The 27,656-nt window shown below is 42.7% G+C and overlaps 1 protein-coding gene across 3 annotated transcripts; it reads left to right on the forward strand.

Annotated features, from left to right (window-relative positions):
• The first annotated feature begins 36 nt into the window (after positions 1 to 36).
• On the forward strand, positions 37 to 27,258 carry LIMA1 (LIM domain and actin binding 1). Of its 3 annotated transcripts, XM_040581237.1 has the most exons (12): positions 37 to 139; positions 1,997 to 2,062; positions 3,587 to 3,722; positions 6,152 to 6,197; positions 8,225 to 8,653; positions 14,076 to 14,184; positions 15,598 to 15,758; positions 18,143 to 18,250; positions 20,589 to 20,646; positions 21,388 to 21,503; positions 24,458 to 24,591; positions 25,008 to 27,258. In XM_040581237.1, the coding sequence occupies exons 3-12, from the start codon at positions 3,604 to 3,606 to the stop codon at positions 26,008 to 26,010; spliced, it is 2,283 nt and encodes a 760-aa protein (XP_040437171.1). In that variant the 5' UTR covers positions 37 to 139; positions 1,997 to 2,062; positions 3,587 to 3,603; the 3' UTR covers positions 26,011 to 27,258. The 3 variants fall into 3 exon arrangements, with proteins under 3 accessions (XP_040437171.1, XP_040437170.1, XP_040437172.1); XM_040581236.1 differs by lacking the exon at positions 1,997 to 2,062; XM_040581238.1 differs by lacking the exons at positions 1,997 to 2,062; positions 18,143 to 18,250.
• Positions 27,259 to 27,656: the final 398 nt, after the last annotated feature.

Raw genomic sequence — 27,656 nt, forward strand, 5'->3', positions numbered from 1 at the left:
AGGGCGTGGTTTGCGCCCCGTGGGCGGGGCTGTGGGCGGGGCCTCCACCGCTGCCCGGCGCCGCCGCCGGCGCGGAGGTGCAGTCGCCGCCTCAGTCGCGACAGGTGTGCGCGCGGGACCCGCCTCCCGACCGCCGCAGGTGCGTGGGGCTGGGGGAGGGGGCTCCGGTCGCGGCCCTGTCAGCGGGGCCGGGGGACTGCCCGGAGCGGGGACGCCGGGCCGCGGCGGGTGGGTGGTGGGGGGCGAGCTGCGCGGGGCTGGAGCCCCGGGGGCCGCCCCGGGGGCGGGCTCGAGGAGGGGCTTCTGCTCCGGTACCTGGCGGGGGGCACGGGGGGCTCTGCCGGTTCGTACGGGCTGGGCAGAGCGGGACCCTGGGGGCGGTGGGGGGGAGGGGGCTCCGAGGCTCAGCCCAGCGCCAGCTGTGGGGCTGGAGCACCCCTGTCGTGCCGTGGCGCATGTCGCCGACAAGGAGCGGCGTATGTCGTGGGCTTCCAGGGGCGTGCGGGTAGTCGGGGACTCCGAGGGGAGGGGGGTGCCCCCCTCGCCGGGGCGCTGCGGTTCCGTGCCCGGCCCCGGCTGCTCCGGGCCAGCGAGCCGCCCCGCAGGCACCTGTAACGCGGCCGTCCCACCGCGGGGCGAGCGGCCGTAAAAATTCCCTTTAGCACCTTCCCACAAATACGGGATTTTTTTATTCTCCTGGAAAACTCTTAGTTAAAGGTACCGGAGGCAATTTGGCACGTTATAGCGGCCAAACCCTCGTCCTCCCCTTCCTTAACACCCTGCGCCCCTCTCCTCCTCCACCTCCTCTGGACTCCGTGCTCTCTCCTGCGATATGCAGAATACTCACTATCTTGTTTAAATTTTAATACCTACAATAAAGGGCTATTTCCTGAAATGACTTGGAATACATTATTAGGAAGAAATAGGAGAAAAAGCAAAAAAGCATAGAGATGCTTGAGCATGATGAAACTATTGACATATGGGGAAGCGCTAAGAATATGGGGTGGCATTAAAAATGTGGGAGCGCAGGTTTCGGGGCATCTTAGAGTTCTGTTTTATGGCTCTTCTAGCGACCTGAGATTCCAAATATGCTGCTTAACTTTCCATTGGAATGGCCTAGCAATAGGTGCTTCCTTTATAAAGAGATTTTTTTTGCCGAAACAGGCCTGATTGTCTTACTGTAGCTGTGGTTTTCATGGAGAAAACAGTAGGGAATTGAACAAAAACATGAGAGGGGAGAAGATGCATCTGCAAAGAGCGCTGCAAGCTGCAATGGAATGCTGGGGCAACAAACCCAGGTGTTATTTTCTGAAACAATTAAACTAGATTTTGTTTTCTTGGTATTTTACTGACACTGGCTGCCTGTGGAAGGTGCGTGTCAATGACCACCCTGTTATCCCTGCCAAGGGAGGCTCCCGATGAATGCCCCGCTACTGTTCCCTGGGCAAAACCCACTCTGTTTTCTGAAAGGCGATTTAAACTGTGAAGCGAGGCTTCAGGTGATCTCCTTTTGGCTCAGGATTAATTAGAAAACAAAGTTTGAACTTTAGCATTACATGGCTGATTCAGAATTATATGGACAGAATTCTTTTTTAACATTTTTCAGCAGTGAATCCTATCTGTAATCTGTATATGTATTCTTGTGGCTTTAGTAAATCTATATGCTAAATGTTTGCTACTGATTATCAGCACTAGGGTCTACAGCTTGTAATCACAGAAGTGCTTGTTCCTTTGCGCATGCAATGTGCTTTTTAAAAAGGGAGAAAATTGAGCGCTCCTCTTATATCCTAATTAGATCCTTTGTGGATGATAATTAGCACAGTTGGCAAAGGTTGGTGACTATTTTAAGCCAGCCAAGCGGAGAGCATCCTTCTCGTGGTCCAGTCTGGGCACAAGTTTGCAGGTTAACTGAAGAGGGTAACTTGGTGATGCAAGAGGCTTTCAAGAAAGCCTGAATTTTGGAAAGTAACTCTGCAGTCTGCATTTCTCTTGGCAGATGGAGGAGGAGGTGGATGCATTTCGGAGACTGCCTCAAGTGGGAGTTGCAAGCCTGAAGCTGCAGGTAGCTGCAGCTGGAAACATAACATTGATAAGTAGTTTCAGTGTGTTTCAACATCGCCACAAAAATAGCCAAATTTTTATCGTTTACCATGGTAGCTCAACCTGTACATCTAAAAGCACCATCAAAAGCACTACCTTGAAAAAACAGGTGCTGGGACGGTGCGTCGTTCTCTCCATTGCATCAGGGAATTAAGGAATGTTAGAGAAAGTCCCATTCTCCCTGACTTGATCCACCGAGAGCGCGACGTGCTCATCTGCTGCCTGTTTTATCTCTGCACAGCAACAGGGTGCAGCACCAGAGAGGTCTGGTGCCAGCACCAGCTGGACACTTGGCAGACCCAGAGCTCCCAGTTCAGCGCTGGAAACTGGTGAGACTCACACCTTGGGATCAGTGAGGCCTCACTTTTGCAGTGGAATTCTTCGGAGGTGTTACAGAACCCCGTGTCTTTGTCGGTTTTGAGCAGTTGCATTATATACCTATAAGGATTTCAGAATCGTGGTCTTTCCGACATTTGATTGACTGTTTATATCAAGTTGTATTAAGGTGCTTCCATTTACAGTGTGGGCAAGCACACCTGTAATCAGACTTCCAGAGTTCTGAGACCTAATGGTGCAAATCGGTCGAAGAAATCGGTGGAAAATGTGAGAAAGAGATTTGCCATTGTAGGATTAGTTAGTGTGCTTACCACAAGCATTGTGTGACATGAGACCTGGAGTAAAAGAAAAGAGGGAAAAAAGGAAAGGCGTTGCCCTACAAGCTTATTTTTGTCTTATCAGAGAAATTTTTACATTAATCTCCCCTCCTTTCCTCCTGCACAAAAGAAAATTATGTAAATAGTAATAATAATAATAATCTGATATAGTTTTGTTGGCTTCAGTGGTGAAAAGCTGTACAAAAGTCTCTTCCCCTTTATAGCAGGACAGGGGAGTTAAAACTATTCCTTGAGGTAACCAATAGCTGTTGCAACGTGAGGTTTACAGCTGCCTGCGTGAGCAGAAGACTCGGTTCAGCTCACAGAGGGAATGGCTGCTGCGTTGAGAACTAACACCGCTAGAGTGAATGAAAAATGTTTGCAGAGGAATTACACCCTCTTAGGTTTCATAACTCAAGCCTTCTTACATAAATGCCAGCACATTCGGCTTAGAAACCAGAACAAGAGAGGGCATACTGGGGCTTCCTGGAGCCCGTGTGTGTAGGAAATACAGAGCTTCCCATTAACATCCTCGTTAGTCACAGCTTGCTCCTTACTCCCATTCTGGCTCATGGTTTATCTCTCACCCTTCTCGTTGTGGCTAGCGTTTTTATCAAAGGCACCACCTCAATGGCATCTGCAGAGGAAATTATAACTTTAATCTGATGCCGGTTTTTAAGTCAGTTGGTAGACAAGATCCTGAATGATCAGGACTTAGCAGCACTAGAACACCGGGAGCACCCGGGTGGTGACTTAGCATCGAATCACTTTGCCAAACTGCTTTTCTGCTCGCGTAATTCATATTGCTGACACTGTGCTTTCCTCCTGAGCAGGTATTTGTGGTGCTAAGATGGAGCCTTCCCCGTTTAATAGAAGACAATGGACTTCACAGTCTTTGAAAATCACTGCGAAAGAGCTTTCTCTAGTCAACAAGAACAAGTCGTCGGCTCTTGTGGAAAGGTTCTCCAAGTAAGTGCTGTGAGGATGCTGAACACAAGCTATGTGTGTAGGTTGGGAGCTGGTCCTTTGGACGATGACCACATCACTGACAGTTGCTCTCCTTAAAAACATTATAGATCCGTAGGCATTTAAGTTTCTGGTTTAATATGTGCTGGGCAAACATTTTCCTAGTGCCGACGTACTGTTTCAGCAGTCAGAATTATATCATCTTCTTTCTGCTGTCAGAAAATAAAGTAGAATGTTTCCTGTCAAACCACAAATTACTCCAAATTACAAATTATTTTTGAGGGCAGAGTATTGGAATGTAGGTGGCTATTGCCATTAAGGTTTTTCTGCATCGGAAACGGTCTTTAACTGCTTAAGCATGAACTGCACAGGTTTTTCTGCTAACATGGCATTTCCTGCCTGGTACTGTAAAAAGTAGCAGAAATGCATTATCAGTTAATTGGAGACCAGTTAGAAATGGTAGCACTGTCGACTGGTGGCGATAGATGTGACCTCTCCAGTAAGAGTTCTGTCAGAGGATTTCACAGCGGCTATGTTCTTCACCGATGTCTCACAGAACTTGTGTAGAAAAGAAATATTACCCTTCTGTTTTCTCTGAGAGCTGGATGACGAGTGACAGTCAAATCATAAGGCAGTATTTTATACGCTGAGAAAGATGAGTGGTGGTAGCCTATACATGTTTTCTGGAAAAGCTTTTATTTCCTTGAGGAATTACGTAGGCTACAGGTTGGATTTTCAGTGGGATTTGGGCAACCAGGTCTCCTAGGTTATTGCATTAATAGTGTAGCAAGGTTTCAGAGTATTTAAATCGTGAGTGTGGGAGAAACTTTACAGAGTCTACAGGGGAAGGATAATTGCAATCTGGACTTCACACAAGCGTAGCTCTTTATGTTGCTCTGTAAGTACTCTGTCCTAGGGAGAAGCTGCTTGCTTTGACTGCTCTTGTCAAGGTAATTTATTCACTCGTAGAAGCTTGATGACAGAACCTGGTCATCTTGCTAAATGTTGATAATCCTTTGAAAAGGGCTTACTGGAAGTAATCCAAACTGCTATTCCTTAATCCAAACTGCTATTCCTTAATCAAGTCGGGTCCCCCTACATAAGCGGAGTCAGTTCCTTGCAAAAACACAGTGCTGCTTCCTGATGTCCCTCTTCGCTGCTTCTTCTAGTATTGATCTCTCTTCCTCCGTAAACTGACTTTCTCAGCACATCTCATTCAAATTTTGGAACCTTCATAGTACAGAGACATAGTTTAATATGTTTGCATCGATTAGAGGGCCAGCTACGCTCCTTTAGCAGCTTTCAGTCTGTACAGTAAATGCCACTTGTAGAGCAGAAGTAAGGAAGGGTGCAATTTGTCTACCCTCCAGTGTAACAAGAGGAGAAATCTACACGGGAGCACACTATTCACAGCAGGAAAAAAAAAATGTTACAGAGTAAAAATGAGTAATAGAGCAGGTATCTGCAAGATTTTTTTTTCCTAGAAGGAACTGAGCTTGTGATACCTATCAGCTGTTGTTTTGAAACTAGCAATTATTTAAAGTCTGAAGCTGATGACTGTTAGAATGCTAGTGTCTCACTTACTGCCTGTAACATACTCCCAGTTGTATCCAAAGTAGAATTCCACAGATAAGAAAGATAGAAACATCATTTGCCCTGGCAGACGTTGGGTGACATTTCTTCTCTTTGAAAAGCAGAGCTCTACTGACAAATGGCAAAATTTGTCACGTCTGACTAATTTGTGCATTTCAAAAGCCAAGTGCAGTTGCCTCGCGTGGAGTAGTTACCCCGTGGTCTGCGTGCTGCTGGCTGTGGAGGTACTTATGCCCAGTGGAGTGGTGTGCAGATTGCTGCGGGTTTTCTATAGCTTCTTAAAGGACTTTGATTCATGATCCAGGGTGGCTTATCTTGGGAGGGTTGTGATTACTGTTTCCACTGCTGGGATGGTTCAGCTGCTCATGAAGCAACTGCTGAATTGGTGCAGTTTACAGCCCAGCATAGTAAAATAAACTGGCACTTATGTAGATTTTCTGCGTATGCCAAGCTGTAATTTGTTACGGTTCAGCAGCTGCTGTATAAATAGCTGAGTTATTCCTGCAAGGGGGCACAGCAGACAGCTGGGTGGCGGAAACAATACAGCTATTCCAAGGTAAACTGTCTATATTTGAGAATCAGAGTGCTTAGGTAATGAAAAACATTAATGTATGTTATTATTGTAAACTGAATGACTTAAAATGTATCTGTCATTTTGTATTGGTCTAGTACTATTTGCTACTATTTTTTCAGCCTCTGGTTTTATTTGATAGGTCTGGGAAGCGCACAGAATTCTTGGTGGGGGAAAAAAATCTCAGCTGTTTTCAAGAGCATTCAGTATTCTGGTTAAAAACCAGTGTTTGTGGTTTGTTTTTTTTTCTCTCTTTGCTCTCTCAAAGGTATCAGAAAGCAGCTGAAGAAGCCACTGCTGAGAAGAAAAGAAGTGTAAGTATTTGTTTCCTAGGCAATAAGCAACAGCCTGCAGTCAGAATGGATCACCTACATGCAATGTTTCTGTCACAGTTGATTTTTGGAGTCTTGAACTTGCTGCCGTGTGTCCTACAGAAACCTTGGCTTAGACATAGTGCTTGCGCGTGACTCATTCCCTCTACCTTTCCCTGTGAATGAAAGGAAAGAAAACAAAGTTCCTTGCCCAAAGCTATATGTTGAATCACAATTCGCTCCTAAGCAGAAGGCAAAACGAGTTAACCACAACACGTGAACATCCACCTCTTTGTTCTTAGCTGTAGGCAGTTGTGTGGTACCTCTTCCTTTCTTACCTGAACTTAAAAGTCTGCTTGAAGTGAGCTGCCAGCCTCTCTGAAATCGAACATGTGTATCTTCGGTAGCTGTAGAATCCATTAAGGGGGATCTTCTCTGAAATGGCTTACAGGGTTCAGGATGCCCCCAAATGCCCCCTCTTTGACTCTGTTACAGCCTCACATTCCCTCCTGTAAAACTGTTCTGAGGTCAGGGGACCCTGGCTGAAATACCAGGCATTGGTGGCAGGTCTGTGTATAAGCAGATCCTCAGTTTAATTTTTCTTTAAAAAGACCGGCAGTATTTCCAGGATGTATGGGTAAGTCTTTGTTAGACCATGCTGCCTTGATCTCTTTAATGCTTGGGGAGTCATTCTTTTTCTGTTCGGGATATAGGTAGGATAAAATAAGCATTCTGAAAATCACTCTCCAATCTGAAATTTTCTTCATTGCTTGCGTGAGCAGGGAACAGGCAAGTCCCAAGCAAGAAAGATCTGTGTTACGAAGTATGCTGGGACTCCACAAGTCCAGAGGCATTCCTGGGGGCAACCTGCTGCGTAATTTTCAGTTTTTCTGCTACATTACAACATTTGCCTTATAATTTTAATCCTTTCTTTTAAATACGGTCAGCAAGCAAGCTGATCTTTTTTTGAAGTCTTGGTGTATTCAAGTTAATTTGCAAAGCAGTGTTCAAAATGCGACCAGAAGAGTAATAGGGCGAGAGATTTAAATCCTAATATAGCTGCTAATCCTGTTTAATTCCTGTAAGCCTCGCAGACCTGTTCCACTTGCAGTGAGTTTGATACATAGTGGTCTCCACGAGGGAGACAGCAAAAATGTGATGGTGGCAGGTTTTAGATTTGAATGAATCAAACACAGGCCGGTCTGTTACCCTAGGGAGAGGTAACTACCTGTAAGTAAAACCAGTGTGAAAAGTACTCAAATATGAGGGATGCTGCTGCTCTGTGTATTCCCATCTAACTCGGAGTAGTAAAGCAGCGCTTCTGACTTGCGTGCATGTTTCCTGCTGGGAGCTTTGGATGCGTTGAGTGAAAAAAAGAAGGAAAAATTCCAGCAAATTATCTGTTTTTTATAGATGGGAGCAAAAAGATGCTTGTTGTCAGTGCTTAGCTTGACTCTTACACCACGTAGTACAAAATACTGAAGACGGATGTCCTGTGAGTAAAATGCTGCTGTTAAGTGCTAGTAGAAACACGTATGTCCAAAAAAGTAGTGGTTTCTGAAAGCTAATTTGTAGCTTTTTGGAAGGCCTACTAATTGTTGTCTTCTGAACCAGCTGGAAGGCATTGCAAGGTCTGGCACGCCACCCACCCCTCACACGGCTGCTTCAGCTATTGTTCGCTGGTTGTAGGACTGGAGACCCAGGTTGTGTGAATTTTAGTCCCTTTTCCGTATGGATTGAAGCCTTTTGTGTGTCATTTAACTCATTAGGGCTTGAATCCCTTTCTCCTTATAAGGCCATCCTGTTTGCTCACTTCCTGCTTTAGCTCCTGACTTTTCTCTTCTCCCCCCTCCTTCCTTTCCTATCCTGGATGCTTTCTCCATGTGGCACAGTTGTAACTATTCACAGCTGTCTGAAAAAGCAGAGGGCTGAGAGCAGTGCTGAGCCCTCAGCTTCCTTTCCCCTAGAAAAGGAAGCGCTTTAATGCTTCATCAGGCATACAACTGGAATTAACTTCTCGTTCTTTGTAGAACGCAGAAAATCTTCCCCCTCATTTTAAAAGGGGAAATCTGAGTGTGCTAAAGAAGAAGTGGGAGAATCCAGAGCCGGGAGCGGAGCCTCGGAAGGAAACGCTGGGAAGCAGCTGCGCTGAGGTTAGGCACAAGGTCGGAGCTGCTGCCCCAGCCGCGGAGCGACCCCCCGGGGCTGGTGCTGCCCCTGACACCCGGCCCCCCCCGGGCCCCCCCGGCCGCCTGCAGTGTCCTGGTGGGGACAGCAGAAAGCTGGAAAGCCACCCACCGGCGAGTGGTAACATGGAAAACTGGCTGAGGGAGCCCAGAGAAGCGGAAAAGCCCGAAGCCAGCGAAAACACGGATTCGCCGGGGAAAATAGAGAAGTACAGCGTCCCGCTGAGCAAGCTCAAGATGATGTTTGAGAAGGGCGAAGCGACGCAGAGCAAGGTAAGGATCCGTCCCTTCCCATCCTAAAAGAAACTAAAAACTCGCAGGCATCAGGAAAAGTCCCTGGAGGGGAGTGGCTCCCAACTATTGACTCTGCAAATAAGCATACGCATTGTTTTAGTTGAAACTTAACGTAGCTCAAAGAAGTTATTAACACCAGCTATGCAAATATGTGCGGGGTGCTCGGGATTGTTGGCTATTTGTGATCAGGCGTTGGAAGTGTAAAGTGAATTTGCTTGTGGGAGGGGTGTGATTTTGGAAAGAAAACTATTGGATTTATTAAGATTTTTCTTTTCAAGCAAGTTGGGAATGTTTATCTATGGTCTGAAGGTGAAGATGAGTAATGTTAAACGTTAATTGTGTAAAAAACAAAACAACCCCCCCCCCCAAAAAACCAAAACCACCCATATGTGTATATATTTATATATCGATGTAACTGTTTGAAGTGAGCTGAACAATCTTTGGCAGTTGCGGTTGAGATGGAAGTGCTGCCAGAGCTAAGAAGGTTTTTTTTATATACATATCAGTATGTGAGTCACACAAATGCACATATATATAAAAAGAGATAGAGATGTAATTCGAAATACTCCCATCTTTTCCTTGCTGCTCCCTCATCTCTGCATCTTAACAAAATGCTTCTTATCGAAAAACAATCCTCACGGGGAGGAAAAAATAAGCAGAGATAGCCAGACAAGCTCCTGCCTTCACTAGTTTTGACTTGCAAATGCACAGGGCTTGCATTTTTCCTACAACTGCTCATGAAATCTGATCCTGCATGTGGACTGCAGACTGTGTGTCCCCGGGGAGAATTGCTTAACTAGAAAATGAGTTGCATATGCTAGTGACTTGCAACATAGTCCTGAGGCCTTGATGCTGGTGGATTTTCCAGTTTTCTCATAGTTTCCTAGACTCCTGGCTTTGTTTTACTGCGGGTGGTTTTCTTGCAGTATTGAGTAAAACAAACAAATATTGTAGAAAAGTCGTTTAAATATTCCAACAATTAAGGGCTTCAGAGGAGCACCCCCGCGTTAAAGCGAGTTTTGGGGTCTGGATGGAGTAATTTCACAACTTAGATTTTTGTAGTCTTTGTCATGAAGTAAAGAGCTGCCCATACTGCCTCCCCCAGTGGAAGGGGTGGGCTGGGGAGGGTGATCTCCCGATGGCACTTCTCTGAACTCTTGCTGCAGGATTAATCAGTCGGGATTCCACAGGAAAGTACCGTTTTGCAGCTGGGCTTCAAGTAACTTTATCTTAGCCTGGGGAATAAATTGTTTGGGAGCTGACTGAATCTGGAACTGATAGTGCTGTCAAGCTTAGTAATGCAAATATTGTTGAAAGCCAACTGAACACAGTAAATACCATACAGTAGGTATGAAACTATTCAGGTTGGGTTCAAATTATGTATTCCAAGTTCATCTGGTTGCCTTCTAATTTTAGAAGGGAAAAGGCACAAAGCGTTCTAAAGTCTATGGGGGGGAAGGGGTGTCTTTGTAATTTGAAAGCGCTATAGTGAGATTTCTGGTTTGGGGAATTTATCTGAGGGCTGGGGGATGATGTCATGCAGTCACGTACAATGAAGGTGGGTGTTGCGGGGACACAGATCTTTCCCGCTAAGGTGGGAGGCAGCTACAGCGATGGAGTAAGTCTGGCTGACTGCAGGCTCCCCCGTCGCCTCTTCCTTCTCTTTATGCTTTCCCTGAACTCTGTCCATCGATAAACTCCTGGTTTAAGTACAAGCAAGGCTTCATGGAATCACTTGGGGTGGAAAAGACCTTTATAATGATCATCAAGTCCAACCATAAATTCAGCTGAGAGATGGCAATTTTAATTGGTATTTACTTAAGACTTAAGGTATAAGTGTTGCTGGAGCTTTGCTGACAAAACATCTGTATAAGCTAAGTAGGAACGTGGCTGTAACTTCATAGCAGTAAAGTGACTTGCCTGGTTGCTGGGCAAGTCTGTGTGGCAAGAATCCAAATTAGAGCCTGGATTTCCTGACTCAATCACGCTCTCTAAATAAACCTGTTTTTATTTTCAGGGTTATAAGAAAAAACTTCCTAGTCTATTAGTTCAGATTTCGCTCTGTCTTCTGTAATTTAGATACAAGGCAGATCTCTTGTTGCATCTTCATAGAAAAAGCAAAGAAACTGGTTCAGCATGAAACAGAGACTGAACATCAAGTCTTTTATCAGTTTCAAAGAATTCTTCCCAAGGAAGATCAGAAGAAAAAGAAGAGCAAGCAGACCTGCAGTATTTCTCAAAAAGTTGTTTCCAAGTTCATGTTTTTCCTTTAAAGCAAAATCTTAACTGTCTTGTGACCCTGCACGTGAGGTTAGCTCTATACATTTGACACAGTTGGTATATAATGAAATAGGTGTAACACGTATTTGGTCTTTTGCCCAACAACTCTGTGTGCCCCAGGCAAAATGCTGGTAGCTCTGTTTGTGATACCTCTGCACTCACATCTTTTGTCTTAGAACCCTGGGGCTTTCCAGACACGAGGAATGTTTTATCTCATTTTACAAGTAGCAGAAGCTGTGGCATGGGAATTGCAGCCAAGCCAGGGCTGTAAAGGGAACTGAGTGACATATGCATAAGGCTGGGAGCTGGGGATTCCTTCATGCAGAAGGTGGTTACCTTCCATGAGCCATAATCATCCTAATTACTTGTGGTTGGTCAGTCTGTTGATTGCAATGGGGAAAGTCCCTCATCTTCCCTTTGTTAATTCCACTCCCCCCTCCTCCTTACTCTGTTTTCTCCCCCTCAATATAAAACTGTTGATATAAAATCTACACAACATTGACTCTGTAGGTTTTAGTACAGAAAGATCTCTGAACTCTAACTAAACCTTTTGTATTTTGGCGTGATGAATTTTTACTCTCAAGACCTAGGCTAATTTTGTTATACAGCTTATCTACAGAAAAGTTCTTCAGCAATACCTGTAGATATCTGAGGTGGCAAAGAGGACCGGAGGAGAGGAGCTGGCAGGACCGTGGAAGTGATTCAATTGACAGTTGGGACTACTCATTAACTTGGTTTAGGTGGTCACGAGATGGCTGCCTCTGATAACTGAACTTTTCCTGCTGCGGTGGATTCCACAGCAAGGTGGTACAATGTGGGGAGAGCTCTCGCTCTTGAGTCAGAGCTCACCAGCCTTCATGAAGGTCCTACAGAGCCAAGCGGAAGAGTGTTCCTGATGTATATTCAATCCTTTGCTGCTGGTGAAAATATGGAAAATACAAAGCTTTTGGGTTGCTTGGAAGAAAACCTCGATTTTGTGCATGCGTCTAGATGAGGTGCTGACTCTGAATTTCTGTTGGTCGTAGCAGACTGAATGCTTGTCAAAATTGTTTGACAACACGCTGACCTTTGCCAACTCTTATTTAGAGGTGTAAATTGTTTAATAATTAATTTCAGTGATAATTGAGAATTCTTTGTCCCCTCAACATGAGGGCAGTTCAGCATGATGTCACTGGAGAAAGACTGCTGTGAAAATAAATGTAAATGAGATTCTGAAACAAAGGAGAATGAGAAGAGGTAACCTGAACGAGTTTCCAGTCTTGATTTCTAACTCTCTTTTTCTCCTGAGAAGTGCTGATGGTTTCTTTCAGTGAGGTTGGGATCCCAGATGCTGGATCTAAATGACGTGAATTAAGACCTTTGCTTCCTAGTAGTGAAAACTTCCTTATGCACTCAGCTGAGTCTTTCTGTCATGGGAAGCCAAAATTCTCATGTGCCTATATTGCAAACTTGTTTTTTCATTTGTAGCTTTGTCACTCCTGCTGTGCACAAGAAAATGTGTGGTGCCATGTTATTAAAAACCCCCAAACAACTAAATAAACTAAAAAAAACCAACCCCAAACCCCAAAGCCAGGGCAGTGATAAAATAGAGGTTTCAAGTGGGCTAATAAATACATTTTCTCTTCTGCATCCTCAAAGGATCTGGTCTTCAAATGTATTCTGCCTATAGTGATCCACTTTGTGTAGTAGTCAAAAGCTAGACCCTTTGAATGACAAATTTCTCAGTTGTAAAGACCTTCAGACTTGTGAGCTTAAGGTGACATGAAGGTGGACATAGGCTGAGTAAGAATTGTCCAGGAATAGTTTGCACAGAACGAGGAATCTGCAAGTCCTCACAAGTGTGCAGACACTCCCAAACTGAACCTATCAACACACTCAGTGGAAGGAAAAGACTTGTCATACCTAAGCTCTTTTCCAGTAACAAAAGTTACCAAAGTCTTAAACCACAGAAAGGGAAAATATTTCCCATGCTAATGGAAAAAGAGGTTTTCCAGCTGCATTTTCCTTTCCTGGTAAAGTTGCTGTTTTGTATGCCAAAGCAGCCTGATTTTTCACAGTGATTGTCTTACAGTGCAGTTCTGTTAAAATAAAACCTTGGAATTTCCTTCAGTTTGGTGACCAGCAAATAAGAATCTTGTTGGAAGTTGGGGTGGGGGGGGAATATGTGGTTGCAGTATCTTGCCAGACCTGCCTTTTTCCCTACATGAGCCTCAATTTTAATTTCGAACTGGCTCTGTGATTTAACTCTTCCTAGGGAGGGGACAAAGATCTATCACCTTCTAGTGTTTTGTAGATTGACTTTCAGCTGTGAAAACATCTTATCTTGATGGAGTCAAATTTAACTCTGCGCTTCATGAGCATTTATCAAAGCTGCTGAAATACCTTTTCATAGTTTCTTTTATTGAGCATTAGATTTTTGGGGAATTGGTCTCAACAAATGGGTATTAGCTCTGATTGAGCCAGCCAGAGCATCTGTGTGGTAGTGCTACAAAACACCCTTGTCCAGAACTTGCAGTCTTGCAGATAGCGATTATCCTGGATATCTGAGAATATTTATCTCTAGCACTCTCCTGCTTAAGCTTCAGCTTTATCAGACCTAATTAGGGAATTATTTGCTACCAAATGCATGGGCTATCCAAATCAAAACAAGTAACTTTAGATAAACTTTTATTAACCTCGTATTTATGCTTCTCTCTGTTGCTGAAAATCTGCAAATTTTTGATAGCTCGCTCCTTTCATCCTTTTTTCTGATTTTAAATCTTCATAAAATGACTTTGAACATTAGTTTCAAAAGAAATTGTATGAAATGCAAAAATCTAGACTGAGGTTTTGTATTTGCAGCGGTAAATGCCTAACAACCTGATAGTTGTGGTTCTCTGATTTTTAACGAAGCTAACTAGTCAAAGGGTGTCTACTGACCTCTTCAAGAAGGTGTTCCCCAGGTGACGGAGGGTCAGGTATTCTGTGATCAAACTTGATATTGGTTAAATAAGATGTCACCTGCTAGACTTGTTTATTCCAGTAAAGCAGATTTGCTAGTGACACCTGTGCATCTTAAAGGATTATACTCGGCAATCTTGGTTTGTCCAGGCAGCTGATAGGTGGGTCTTGTCTCTAACAGGTCCCCAGGGACCAGCGGAGGACGGCAGTCGGGAGGAGGATTTCTGAAAACAGCCTCTCTTCGGAGGACTTCGATGTTGGCCTGGGAGAGAAGAGCCACAGTACATCAGGTCAGGAAACCTCAGGGGTTGGGCTTTGGTTTGGGGGTGGGTTTAGTTTATAAAATAAAACTACTTCGTACAATACAATGGAAATAACTTTTGCCACTCAAAGTGCAGCCACCTTGCATCTGTAAAGTCCCTGTGAGCATCGCGTGGAATGAATTAAGTCTTGTTGTGAATTTTAAACCATTGTACTCCTCAGCCTGGGAAGCCGAGGCACGGGAGATAACTAGCAAGTTAAGGAATGGAACTCATTTTTTCCCTGTGTCTTAATCCTAGAACTACTTTTAACTGTCAAACTAATTTAGAAAGCAGTGAACAGACAAGACAATATGCCTTCTTCCTCTTGCATTAATTCTCATCCCTCCCACCTTGTCCAGACACAGGTAACTATAGCCAGCCTTATGACTTGAGCAAAATTAGGAATTTTTCATATGTTTGGAGACTTTTTTTTTTTTTTTTCTAGCAAGGCATTTACAGTCTTTCATGTTTTCAGCCCGTGGCTAATATATCTCACTAATTAGTGATGTACCTTGTGTCATTATTTGAGGAATACTGGAGAGAATGGCAAGAGCTACTTACATTTGTTTATTGTCCCCAAGAGGGACTTTAATGATTCATATAAATTTTTAGTCATTCAAGGCCACTAGCTAGTGAAAGGTTGGGGTTTTTTTAATCATCCTTTATTGAACAATTAAGCTATTACTGAAGACCTGACAGCTATACAAGGAAGCTAGATTGCAGAGCAGTCACAGGAGTTTGTTTTTTTTAAACCTGTTTGGCTAACGTGTGACAGCAGAAATGAAAGATGGGTGGCAAGTAACGAGGCATAGTTCTGAGTGTCAGGAGATCTGCACCTATGTGAAGGCTTAAGCTCCCAAATGTTTCTTCCCTCTCAAGATAAACACAGATGCTTCAAATGGTCCTGCGAGACTAAACTGAATTATTTCATAATGTGTTTGTTCTCGAGGTCCTTATCTATAACATGTCATGCGCTAAATTATTTTCATGGAGAAGGTGGAAGTGGCAGGTGAGAGTTCCTTCCTTGGCTCCCATGTTTTCCCAAAAAAGACTATGACAGGGATTCCATGACAGGAATGATGTATAATTTCCATTTAGCCACCGTAGCAGCTGCTTCCATTTGACAATAACAGCAATTTTCAATGCTAAAACTGTTCGCTTTCGTTACTTCTGAGACCGCTGGCTGGACACCGCATCTGGTGAATATGCTACTTTTGAAACTAGCCAGATTAATTACGAGACTTGGAGCATAAACCTGTGACTGAAGCATTTCTGTGCTCTTCAGATGTGGAATTTCTGTGGTCTTGGGAGTGAGGAAGGGTGGGATTGGTAGATCTTTCTGTAGACAGGTCTCCTCGTCTTCCTGCAAGTTACGCTTGATTCATTTAGTTTTTTTTCCAGGGCATCTTGTAGATACGAGTCCAGCACTCAGCCCAGATAAGGCAGAGAGCAAGAGAAGCCTGGAGATGCCTCGCCTAACAGAAACCTCCATAAAGGACAGGCTGGCGAAGTATCAGGCAGCTGTGTCCAAGCAGGGCAGTTCCACAGGCCTCATTACCATGGTAAGTCTGTTCTTTGCCTTGCATAGAAGTGAATTTTTATCCCGACCTGAGACTGGAAAGATCTTACGGAAACCAGGCTTTTTTGAAGAGAATGCCATTGTCCATAGAAAATTACTTGTGCCCATAGGAGTAATTTCTAATGAAGAGTTGCCTCTTCATACTGCAGGAAAAAATAAGTGTTTGCATATTCCTGGAATAATCTTGAAAGTTTTCCAAGGAATTAATTGCTGGCATCCTGACTGAAGTCCTTCTGAAACATAGCTGACATTCTTTTTCTTTCTGCATGTCTGTAGCTCTCTGCTTTCTTTGTTTTGTTGGTTTGTTTTGGTTGTTTTTTTTTTTAAAAAAAGTAAACTCGGTTCTGCATTGTACATTAGCTATAAGCTAGGGGAAACTGAGGCACAATAAGACGGAGCAACGTTCAGTGTTGTACAGTGCACAGAACCTGCCTCTCTTGGCCTGCAGCTTTGGGATCTCTGGTCAGTTTTTCTCCTTGTTTTTCACCTCCCTTCAAGTCTCGTCACCCATTGTCTGAATCCAATTAGACTCTTGTAGTGAATGAATCTGTGCCAATTTTGCAGATATTTGATGAGGAAACGAGCGATTAATGAATCATGGTAAAGTATTGCAGCTGATGAGGTTGCAAGAATCTCAGCTTTTGTTAAAAAAGTGCTTAAGTGTGTTTGCTGGAACTGCCTGATACTTTTCCTTTAACAATGGGAACTTTTATTGCTTAAGTATTACTTTTGTTAACCAGAGTAATAAAAGTAAAGAGGATAGGCCTTTAAGTTAGGAAGCTTGCACTGGAAAGAAAAGCCAAAAATGGTGGTTCTAAACTTTGGAAGAGTGCATGCTTCCTGGCTGTATCTGTAGAAAGGTAAAAGTTTCTACCTAGCAGAAATGATTCCTGAATTTCATAGGCAGTGTGGGTCTAATTCTCCAACTGTTGGGAGGAAGGTGGAGTAAACTTCACTACATGAATGGAAAGTAATTGCAGGCAGAGCAACAAATCTGATTAGTGCTAATTGCTGATTTCTGCATCCTGTTTCTCGCCTGGATTCGGTTTGCTAGATTGCTGTTTCCAGGTTGTGGCTCAGCGTGGTAGCAGATCCACTAAATTATGGCCTAATGGCAAGAGATTTCCCATAGATGTCTGTTGAGACTCTCATTTGCGAACCCCCAGCTATCAGCGTGTCAGTCCAGCCTGATGCTCTTAGGGGGTCCCATCTGGCAGAATCTCTGTTGGTTTTGGCCTGGCACATCCACGAGGGCAGCACATAAGATGGAGCAAGCCAATGGTTGCGGTGGTTCTGTGTTCCAACAGCAGCCATAACTCTTGGATATTCTCCTTCCCTGCTGACAAAGCAGCTAGGGCTCTTTTGATATGGTAGTGTGGTATTTGTACTTCCCTTCTCCTAAAATGTGTCACATCTGTGCTACAAAGGAAAGCCATAATCTCTCTTGGGAACAGCTGTTTTGAGGGCATTGTGGTGTAATTAGGCCTGGATTAAAACTGATAGACACTTTCAAAGTTGGTTAGAGTAAGGCCGAGAAGCAATCATTTCTATACATTGCAAGTGACACAGGAAGGCAGGAGAGACGATGGACAGCGTATTTAGAGATTTATACATTAAAATTCTAATATTTTAACCCTAAATTTCATTTTAACTTTAAAATGCAAACCTATTAGACACAGCTGGGTTTGTGCAGACTTGTTTACCAAATCCGGTAGGATGCTGGTGCTGGCATTTAGCCGTTTCTCTTTCATGTTACAGAGAAGATGCCTTGTGAAAGGCACGAGTCTTTCTCCAATTATCTTGTATCCTGTGGCAATGAAAGAAACACGAGGTTTCATTGGATTTTATGTTTTTGAAGTCTGAAAGATTCTTTTGTGAAAATCTTAAACAGCTCAGTTTGTCAAGAACAAAAATTTTGGTAAATAACAGAATTAGGTTTTTGACTAGTATTGAAGCAAGGGTTGGATTTGCTTTTATGTCAAACTGTATTTTGCAATTACACAGTGGTTTAAGATAGTGCTTGTCTTGAAATACTTGTAAACAACATTTCTGGAAAAGGAGGATGTGGATTGAGCAGGGGAAATGAGAGTCAATTTTAAGAAGGAATCTGAAAGTAGAGAAGAGTGTTTGTATAGAAAAATGCTGGCATTAACTCTGTAAAAAACAGTAAAATTCTACAGCCCCATTTTTTTTCTTCATTAGAATGTATCACTTAAGTTTGTATAGAGGGGGTTTTTTATGCTCCTTCCTTTAATTATCACTGTATATGGTAGGAAAAGAGTTTTAAAAAGATTTTAAGAAAAATAGAAAGCAAGTACTTTCCTAGGGGAAAAGAACCTGTCAACTTTCAAGTGCTTTATTCTATAGAATGAGATTCAAGCCAGTGAAAGTGAACTCGAGAATTACAAATCTGAGCAGAAGGAGAATATGCCACCAAGTCTTGAGGACTCCATTTCCTATCAGGATGGGGAGAAGGTAAGATGCTCATGCTGGTGAAGATCAATGACTTCACTTGAAGTGGAACTAGCTGTAGAAGCACAGCCGATCTAGTTGTTCCACACGCCATCTAGAAAGTGAATATGAGCAGCTGATACAGATTATTTACATGCTGCAAAATTCCTTGTATTTTTGTACATGATTTTTTTTAGACTGTATCTGAATTATACACTAGCAAGTCTCTGTGGAAGACTTGCGAGCAGTTGTAGAGACTATCTAGAGGTGAATTTTATGTGTTCTTGGAGAGTTCTCCTGTCTTCTCAGTAGTGACATGCCTGTAGCCTGGCAGAACCCTTCCATGTCATAGTCGCATATTTTCTGATGGCTTCAGTAGCTGACTAGGGCTGAAACCTCTGATGGTCTTACGCGTTTTTTTTGTTCTGGGTTGGTGGTTTTTTTTCCTTATCTGCCATTAATTTTAGATGACTGTGATGAAACCACCTAAACTTTTTTGTGTCATGTTCCCTAACTGTAAAAAGATGATTCACAGCTAGGTAGTTGTTTTGCTTGTGTGTGGGTTTGTATCTTTTTCTTTTTTTTTTTTTTTTTAATAAAACAAAAAAGAAACCACACCAGAAAAAGAACTCATGAGAAGCTTTACGTGATGTAAGGAAAAGGAGCTTGTCACTGTTTCTTCTGCATTTAGTGGTTAAATTTTGATTAAGGTAACCGAGAATGCCAGTTTGGGTTTGTTCCTGGATTTGAGCTCCAGCTGTAAATTGAGACTAAATTACTCTGTGAATTAGAGACAATAAAGCACGCTCAAGCATTTGTATACTAAACTGGGGACAGCAGACGCGATAAAAGTAGCTGAATAATAATTGGGGTACTGTGTATTCCAGCCATTCTGAACACGTGGCAGCCTAATGCCAGGAGGGCTTTTAGAGCTTTCCAGCCTTCCTTGGGCAAGGGGCCAAATTGTTGCTTTCAGCTGTTCCTCAGTGACAGCTGAGCAGCTTCGTGTTCAACTGGTTGAAGCTGCTTTTTGCTAAAAGGTGAGTTAATTAAAAGACCACCTGTCAAATCAGAATACATCCCTGTTGTTGAATGGGAAGATTTGAATAAAATTTCTTGTATTCAGTTGTAATTGTAAAGTTCCTTGTTGAGGTGTCCAGGTGCAATAAAGGACCTGAATAGAACACTGTTCGAGAGCCAGGATTGTCCTTTTGAACTGACGTGATGAACTTTGGAAATAAGCCTAATTAAAACTGCTAGTGGTAAATGTCAGAAACAAGAATCCTCTGGCAAAAAGGAAACAAAAGAAACTTGCTAACCTTCTCTGTCATTTTTCACACTGAATCTATTAAAGATTCAGTAGCCAGACATACGTGACTCTTAACAGCCACAGAACATGCTGATGTACTTCCCAGTATACTGGTGTTATTTTTTCAGTAGACCAGAGTGTGTTAATATATTAACTTGCTTCCTCATTACCTCATTAATTTGCAAACTTCAGTTGCTTGCAATGGGCCTTTCAATCATTAAAGGGAATTAGTGATGATTTGCACTTAATCTGGTTACAGTACTTTAGTTTCTCAGTGTGGCTACTTACAACTATTCGATTTAATAACAATAGTGCCAAGTTTAATAAGGCTCTCGATGTATATTTCTTTATCTGTAACATCTTTAGTATCTGAAACTGGTTTATATCCAACTCTGTAGAAGAGTTGGTGGGGTTTTGTTTGGGGTTTGGGTTTGTTTTGTTGTTTTTAAAATAAGAATCTGTTTCTGAAGGAGGATGAACAGAATAAGTCCAGGCATGTTCGTCCCAACCTCGAAACAGCAGACTTCTAGTTCTAAAAAACTTTTATTTAAAATTCAGCTGTGTTTTTTTCTTTACACCTCCCCCCACCCTCCCCAAAGCAACGTCTTTGCTGAATGTTAAAATGTCATAGGTTTGTCAAATGTTGGAGGGAGATGTGAGATTTCCAGTAAATGTGTACTGCTTGGTGCCAAGGGATTTCTAAGTAGGAAAGCCTGGGAGGTACGTTGAGATCAACAGGGACTTCTGAAGACTAATAGCTAAAGGTGTACAAGCTGCAGGTGTTTGGGAAAACAAAAATATGATGTTTGTGTGTGTCAACACTATGGCAGATGACCTGAATATTGCAAGAGCTGTAAAATTCTGAAGACGTCTACCTTGTAGCAAGGACTAACATTCTTGGCAGTCAGCTGGACTCTGCCTTGTGCCTTACAAAACAAAAAAGTAGCTTCATGTGCACCTGTGTAGCCAGTCTCTGCCTGTTGTGTTACTCAGGTCACGATTATTCAGACTTTAGAACGTCAAAGGTGCTCATTGTCTAATATTCTCTTGCAGGCTTCTGTAGGTGAGAACAGCTTGTCTTTCCACTCTGGTCTTCTAGAGGATGGCAATGGTAAGCACTTGTTCTCCTGCCTCAACAAGAGTAAAGCACGTGGCTGAGGAAAAGCCCTAACTGCCCAGTTGTGTGTAGGATGTTCAGATCAGGCCTGTCAAATGATGAATTTGACCCAACAAAAACCTGTCTTGTACTAAAAATGTGTCCTGTGCCCAACTCAAACTTTATAAGAATTTCTTTCAGGTTTAGAAGTTCATTTCATTTGCAGTTGTAATTGTGAGACATCTGTAACTCCTGTTTGTTCTGATTGAAGACATTAAAGTGTAGCTTCCTCACCATTTGGACTTAAACTAATAGCTCTGGCAACTACTACATCAGTCAGTAGGCTGAAGTACGTACTAATGCAGGATAATTACCAGGTGTCTTTGGTGTTGTCCAGAGATTGACAGGTTCCTGTTCAGTAAAACACTTCAGCACATTCTCCTGTTGCCTTAGCTTTACGCCAAAATTCAAGCCCACACATGAGTGCTTTGCAGAAATGAAGAACAGCTCCTGGAAGTTAGCTGTTGGATCTCCATGTATTAGTTTCCTTTACATATCAGCTTAACTTCCCTGGTAAATCAGAAAAGCAGAATGATCATGTTGGAACATCTAGAACAAAAGGTTTAATAGCAGATGTTCAAGAAAAAAATGTCTTACCCTTAGCTGGGAGGATTGCTGTTGGGTCTTAAGAGCATAAGCTTTCCATGGTTTTAAACTCACCGCAATTACCTTTTCTTCTTCATTTGCTCCTCCTAGTTGGACAAAACTTGGAGAGCGAGACAGAAGTTCAGAAACCTGTCAGCACAAAGCAGCAAAACTTTGGTTCTAAACCAGCTGGCCAGACAGACGCATCTCTGCCAAAAGCAGTGAAGGTAAAGCAGCTATTTAGTTTCAAACGTTGGTGTAAAATATTGAGAAGCCTTAATGCAATCAATGTGGTTATGAAGGGTCTGGAGTAACTGTATTGATATCTGATCTGTCTTCATTAGACCGTCTTCATGAGGGAACTTGAATTCAGAATCGAAAAGCATCTCAGAACTGTCAGTTTTTCTTCAAAGACTAAGTCTGAGTTGCTTGCTGGGAGTCACCCCACTGCCATTACGACAGCGTGCCCCTGCAACAGAGGCAGCCTGCTTCTCTTCAGTGTGGGAAAGGGGGTTTGAGCAGGGGATCGTATCGGGGCTGGTCTCTGTCTCTTGTGAAGTCAGAGATTCACTCCTTCAGAAACTGCTCCTAGAACAGGCACTGAGGTCCTGATACTGATCTTCAGAGCCTTTAGTAGGCTGGGACTTGGCTTTCCACCCTTCTCTTCCAGCTGTTCCCAAGATAACGGCACCAACTTTATAGCAAGGGCACTGTGGTGACTGACTCCCCAAAGATTGAGTTTGGCATTCTGAGTAAAAGCCTTTAATGTTACATTTTCTTTAGCAGGAGCGATAAAGCATAAAGCAGATGGAGAGCTTCTTGGATAGGAATGTATTTGCTAATCTTATTAGACACAGAAATGGCAGCGCTGAACGTTTTGATCACGCTGTACTTTCTCGTCACGTGTGCTGTCTGGAGTTAGGATGCCTGTTCCCTGGGCTGCCACAGACTTCCTGGCTCGCTCCTGAGGAAACAACTGTGCTTTTGTTGTTTTCCCCATCTTTGAGAGGAACAGCACTGACCTCGTGAAGACCAGTGAGATGTGGCTTCCTAGCATGTTCTGGAGTATAAATGCCAGTATGCGACATCAGAGCTGCCTATAATGTTTTTGTAATCTCTGTCTGTTACAGCACACAAGATGTGCACAGCCTGTGTGTCTTGGTCCTCTGTGCTATCTCTTGATATGATTAGAACCATTTTAGTCCTCTACCTTGTTACTGCTTTAGATGCTGCACTGCTAAGATAGAAACCCAGATGCTGTTTATTCATGTAAGGTTCCTATTTGTCTCTTCCAGCTTCTGTTTCCTGTTCTTGGTTCCTAACCTCTACTCCTGCCTTCTGCTTCCCTCCTAATGTGAGCTCAACTCTCAGCTTTCTCTCAAGTTTTTTCATATTTATTGGGCCTCACCTTCCTCCTGTAGCTCCTATTTGTAGTATGCCTGGAAAGGAATTTCTTTCTCTTCACACCCCAAAACGCCTCTCCATCAGACATAGGGCTCACTTTATGCAAGTAAGTTTCTCTTTTTAGACGGGGATGTGCATTGCAGAAGCACATGCCAGCACTGTCACGTCATTTTGCAAAACTAAGATTTCAGGGAGAGTTACTTTTCAATGGGCAAGCAAACTGTTGCTGCCTTGTTCACTGTAGCAAGCATGGATGATTAGATTTTTTTTGTTTCCATCATTAAAATTTCATTTTTTGAGATTTCATTTAGTGACTCAAAATTCAGAATTCATACGCAGTTTTGGCAGCACCTAGAAATTGTGGATTTTTTTTTTTTCAAAAGGAACTCTGAAGTTTTGTTGGTCAGGCTGTCGTCATAATTAGAACTTTAATCTACTATAACTTCAAGCAATGCCTTAAAAATTGAAATACCTATTCAAACTGGAATGAAATTGGCAGCAAACTTTATGGTTGCAACAAACTGACTTCAGCTGGCTCTGTCTTCAGCAATCTGCCCCTCACATACTGTAACTTTCATTGCCTAGCCATTGTTTCTAGTCTGTTATAAATAAATTGCTGTAATTATGTCTTCCTGTGACCTTCCTGGTTTTTCTTTAGCTATGGTATTTTTCCTTAAAGCTTTTGAGTAAGTTTGTAGCAGGTAATTCTTTGTTAAAGAAAAGCTACAATAGCAATGTGTCTATGCAGACCCAGGGTGTGGAGCCTGGGCACACTTTATGCTGCTGCTCAAGTAGTTGTCATCAACATGCAGCCCGAGACTGCTAATTTTTTAACTGTAGTTATTTATTTTATTCTTTAAAGTGTCTTCCCCGTTGGCCAATCCTAATAGATTCCAACAAGTGAATGGCATCAAGCGACCTTTTTTTTTAAATTTTTTTAGGCAAAATCAGAGATCGTTGCCATACGGCACAGCAGGGACACTCGACTCCTTAGTGTTTAACTTTAAACTCTCAGGAAATTTGCTTAGCGAGCACAGAAACAATTTTAGCTGTTTAACCTCAAAGCCCTGCTGACTTTAAGTTTTGAGTGAGTTTGAGGGCTGCATGTCCTGAAATCTGAGTATAGTTTCTTTGCTGGAATTGCTTACAAATGAAGTCAGAAGTGTTTTCTGCTGCCTGTGTCTGAGCTGAGACTATTTCCTCCTCTTTAAGAGAAGGAAGCATTTAGAAAAAGTGGATCAATGTAAAACTGTTGAGCAGTCTGTTCCACTTCTTTCACCTCCCACCCTCTACCTTTTATTCTGAGAGTTTTTCAGCTCTTTTTCTGCACTTTTTTTTTTTTGTTTTTTGGTAAGCCTCATACTGACTGTAATCTACCTTGAACGTTTCTTCATCATTTTCCTATCAAGAAAAACTGAAGTTGCAGAAATAGATTAGACAGCTTTTTGGGAACTGGCTCGGTCAAAGTTATAACTGAGTTCTAGTATTTTCATTGTTCCTTCTCAACTGTTGCTCAACTTGTGATGCTTCAGCTGTGGAATTTGCTGGGGCAAACTCTTGGCTCACTCTCAAGCCACAGCAATCCTGTGGGCCTGCCATAGCCTCTTCCTCCCTCATTGCCCACCAGAACCGACTCCTACCATAATTAGCATTGAATTGCAGAAAGTGAATCGCTGCAATTTTTCTGAGAACTCTGGAAAGCCGTGCATGAACCCAAGCCAAGTCCCCTAGCAGTTGATTCATTTTCCAGTTAACAGGCTTTCTCTTCTTCCTGTAGAAATTCCAGTTGCCAATGAAGGAAACCTGTGTTGGGTGTCAGAAGACCGTGTACCCAATGGAAAGGCTCTTTGCCAACCAGCAGGTGTTTCACATCAGCTGTTTCCGCTGTTCCTATTGCAACAGTAAACTCAGGTAAACACGCTGCTCCCTTTGGCTGCCTTCTAGGAAGCGTAGCTTTCCTCTTCAGCAGCTGAGTAAGATGCTGTTCGGGCTTAGCTCAGCCGAAGGCAACTGTAAGCCGGCACGCTGGAGAGGAGCGTAGGAGTGGTACTACAGTCCTAGTTTTGCCAGTGGCTTTTGCACTTGATGCAGTCTGGTTTTAAGCTTTTAATACAATTTTACACGGGGGAAAAACATAATGTGCAACTTTGTAAAGAGCTCCTGACATTTGAAAAGAGGGCCGTACAAATTCATGAAGGCTGTAAGCCTGTTGTAAAGATGTTGGAAGACTGAAATTGAATCTCTTCAGTAACAAATCTATAATACACACCTGTCTCAGGCGCTGAGACACGGAATGCTAATGTTTGACTTTGTATTTTCCCGAACAGTCTTGGGACATACGCATCTCTGCGTGGGAATATTTACTGCAAGCCTCACTTTAATCAGCTCTTCAAATCTAAAGGCAATTATGATGAAGGCTTTGGACACAAACAGCATAAGGAATTATGGGCAGGCAAAACTGAATGTGAAGAATCCCTGGAGAAAACTCTCCATGGGGTAAATACAACAGAAAGTCCGCAAAGCCCAGGAGTAGAGGATGCCCCAATTGCAAAAGTAGGAGTTCTGGCAGCAAGTATGGAAGCAAAAGCTTCAGCTTTGCCTGAAAGAGAAGAGAGACCAGCAGAAACAAAAAAGCTGAGGATTGCCTGGCCACCTCCATCTGACCAAAGTATTCAAGGAAGTGCCTTAGATGAGGGCATCAAAGTGTTCAAACCCAAATGGCCCCCAGAAGAGGAGATTTCCAAGCCAGATGTGCTGGAAGATGTGGATCTGGATCTCAAAAAGCTAAGAAGATCCTCGTCACTGAAGGAAAGAAGCCGTCCCTTTACAGTCGCAGCCTCGTTTAGAACAATATCTGTTAAAGGCCATAAAACTGAGAATTCATCTTCTCCTCCTAAGACAGAGAGAGACATCTTGAAAAGAAGCGAGGAACTGGAGAGAGAGGTTGTTGCAGACAAAAAGCAAAAAGAAAAGAAGGTTGAGAATAGGAACATCCAGAGTGCTGGCAAGAAAAATGTAGAGAAAGAACAGGAATTGTCTGGTATCAAAACAGTAGAGCATAACTTTGTTGAAAATGGCCAGGTGAATGCAGAGACGGATGAGGAAGAACATGCTATGGAAGAGCAGGAAATTCCAAATGAGGAATTCCTTGAACCAAATTCTCCTAAACATTCCAGCTTAGCCAATGTCGTGACTGCTAAAGAATCATCTCCGAACCAGAACCGCAAATCCCAGGATGTTGGTTTTTGGGAGGGTGAAGACATGGAAGATCTATCTGTGGAAGAACAGATCAAAAGGAACCGTTACTATGAAGAAGATGATGAAGAATAAATCGGCCTTTTACTAGAAAACTTGCTGCAAGGTGCTGGGCCTTTTTAAATTGGTGTTTTTAGCTTTAACAAACAGCTGTTCTCCACGGAAGTGATGCTATACTGCACATCAACATTAAGGGAATCCTATGAACAAATTCTCTCAACTAGAAAAATATGCTGGAAGCCCACAAAGAGTGTATTTAGGTGCATGGAAACAAGGATCTGGCTGTGGGATAGCTTCAACAGGTAACCCCTGTCCCCACAGCATGAGACCGGAGCTGTTCTGTACTGCTACTGTCTTATCTTTTCTGAGCTTCAGTACGTATCTCCCTAACAATGTATGGAATGTCACTGTACTCAAAACAGTAGTGTGAAACAGGCTTTCTGTAATACACTACTTCTACCACTACAAATGCTACTGCAGTGCTTAGGGACCAATTTCAAAGGGACTTTCTGGCCTGCTTTAAAACTGGTAACTTCATGCACTTTAATACATGTAAAGGGCACAACTGGATTTTTTTATTATTATTATTATGAAAACACTTAAGTGCTTAGTATCCAACAACTAAAGCATCTTAAACTGAGTGCAATGTGATTTTTCTTTCTCAAAACTGCCTGTGATCAGTTGGGAGACTCCCTACTCCATTTTTCTCTGTGCAACTGGAACTGTGTGCCCGTTGCAGGAACGTCTGTATTTTAGTGCTTAGCCAGAAGCTGTGCTGACAGCCAGATCTCTTTGAGGACAAGTCAACATTTTTGCAGTAGCCTGCAGGGCATTAGCATTACTTCAGCATTTCATATGCATTCGAAGTGGGGGCTTTTTTCGGTTTTTTTTGGTGGGTTTTATTTTTTGGGTTTTTTACTTGGCATTCATAAATCATTGTAAACTGTAGATAATATTTCTAAGGCCTTTTGAAAACTTTGAAATCCTACTCTTATCAAGCTGCCATAAATATTTTCGTTATGGCTGTGAAATTACGCTACGTTGCAAAAAAATCTCTGGAATAAAACCATCTGAATGGTGAAACTTTCTGATTGCTAGCATTGAAGCTTAGTACATTGTTAAACTTGACTTCATTTATTTTACAAATAATGAAATCTTGAATGGTGGCAGGAGGATACCCTTTTATATTAGCTTTTATTTGTACTGTATTCTCATGAGAATTAGCTCTTAACTATACTTGAGGTGTAAAATATTCTGCTTTCTTAACAGTCCTGCTAACTACAAAACTTTCAATAAAGTTCGGTCATTTACATTAAAATTTAAGTCCGAAGACTGGATTCGTACTTATTTCATGAAGAGGCGGCACTTTCAAAAGACCATGGGAGAAGATGGGGAAAATACGGGTGTTCTTACTGGAAGCTGGAGACCAGACAGTGATTTTTCTGGTGCCACTAGGTGACACTGTGCGTCCACTTTTTTTTTTTGGTTGACAGTCAAATGTGCTCTCGTGCAAGAAGCTGTGGAAGAGGGATTAAAGCAGGATGGGCGAAAGAAATAAGGACATGCAGGTATTTTACACGGCCATTTCTGGCTTCAGGTGGTTCTCGGGTATGGTAGCTGAGGACAAAGGAAGGTTCTTCCCCTTTCCCATAAGCTTCTTTTGTTTTGCAGTTATCTTCATTAAAGCCTGAGGTGGGTTTAGTTGGGATAGACAGGGGCTA

The sequence above is a fragment of the Falco naumanni genome (genome assembly GCF_017639655.2).
Source record: "Falco naumanni isolate bFalNau1 chromosome 20 unlocalized genomic scaffold, bFalNau1.pat SUPER_20_unloc_2, whole genome shotgun sequence".
Lineage (NCBI taxonomy): Eukaryota > Metazoa > Chordata > Aves > Falconiformes > Falconidae > Falco > Falco naumanni.

Coding starts and splice junctions, on each gene's coding strand:
- LIMA1 (XM_040581237.1), top strand. CDS start 3,604: ATGGAGCCTTCCCCGTTTAATAGAAGACAATGGACTTCACAGTCTTTG. Junction 3,723..6,151: donor CTTGTGGAAAGGTTCTCCAA/GTAAGTGCTGTG, acceptor GCTCTCTCAAAG/GTATCAGAAAGCAGCTGAAG. Junction 21,504..24,457: donor CTCTGCCAAAAGCAGTGAAG/GTAAAGCAGCTA, acceptor TTCTTCCTGTAG/AAATTCCAGTTGCCAATGAA.